This window comes from Octopus bimaculoides, chromosome 3, assembly GCF_001194135.2.
Source record: "Octopus bimaculoides isolate UCB-OBI-ISO-001 chromosome 3, ASM119413v2, whole genome shotgun sequence".
Classification (NCBI taxonomy): Eukaryota; Metazoa; Mollusca; class Cephalopoda; order Octopoda; family Octopodidae; genus Octopus; species Octopus bimaculoides.
The window spans coordinates 10,010,104-10,011,138 of NC_068983.1; the positions used below are offsets into that span (position 1 = coordinate 10,010,104).

The following is a 1,035-nucleotide window of genomic DNA, read 5'->3' on the forward strand; positions in this document are numbered from 1 at the left end:
AAGTCCCGGGGTCGATTTGCTCGACTAAAGGCGGTGCTCCAGCATGGCCGCAGTCAAATGACTGAAACAAGTAAAAGTGTAAAAGTGTATATATATATATTATATGACAGGCTTCATTCAGTTTCCATTTACCAAATCCACTCACAAGGCTTTGGTTGTCCCGTGGCTATAGTAGAAGACAATTGCCCATCATGTCACACATTGGGAATGAACCCAGAACCATGTGGGTTGGAAAGCAAACTTCTTAACCACACAGCTATGTCCATACCTATAATTATTTACTATATTAATATTATTACACATGCAAGATTTATTGATTGCAGATTAAGCTTCTTCAATCGGTCCAAATGAAAAACACAGCAGACTATTAGAAAGTCATAGAAGGTGTATTATTTCTTACAAATTATGTTTGAGTGTCTAATGTGTGTGAATGCAATGACTTTGTTATTAATTTGTTATTTGTATTTTCTCTGTTTGATTCTTTCAGTGTTAGGTGCACAAGATGCAGAATCTGGTGCTCGCCTGACATGTCATTTACTGCTGAGATTGTTCAAGACAACAAACCACCCTGGCTTCCATAACCTCAACTGCCGCAATGGCTGTGGGGTAAAAGCCTCCTGTGATAGACATTTGCTAGCTGCTACTCACGACAGTCTGACTGTAGAACCTGTCCTTGGTGTACTCAAGGGAATGCTCTACCTCAGTAATTATGCATTTCATTCTTGCTTCCTTTCTTTTTTCTTCTTGTTTTTACTTGTTTCAGTTATTTGACTGTGGCCATGCTGGGGCACCGCCCTGAAGAAATAAATAGAGAGGTCGATACATTCAACTAAAAAGGTCGAATGTATCAACCCAAGTATTTAGTTTTTTTTAAAGTCTGGTATTTTATTGGTCTCTTTTGTCAAACCGCTAAGTTATGCTGACATAAACACACCAGCACCAGTTGTCAAGCGGTGGGAGGGGGGACAAACACAGACACAAAGACACACACATTGTTTTATATATATATATATATATATATATATATATATATAT

The 1,035-nt window shown here is 38.1% G+C and overlaps 1 protein-coding gene across 1 annotated transcript in view; it reads left to right on the forward strand.

Annotated features, from left to right (window-relative positions):
• The window catches only part of LOC106884372 (mediator of RNA polymerase II transcription subunit 12), a 68,108-nt gene that overhangs the window by 39,005 nt on the left and 28,068 nt on the right, over positions 1–1,035 (forward strand). The window contains exon 22 of the mRNA XM_052966703.1: positions 488–703. Coding sequence (XP_052822663.1) covers positions 488–703 — 216 coding nt within the window. The remainder of the gene's footprint in view (positions 1–487; positions 704–1,035) is intronic.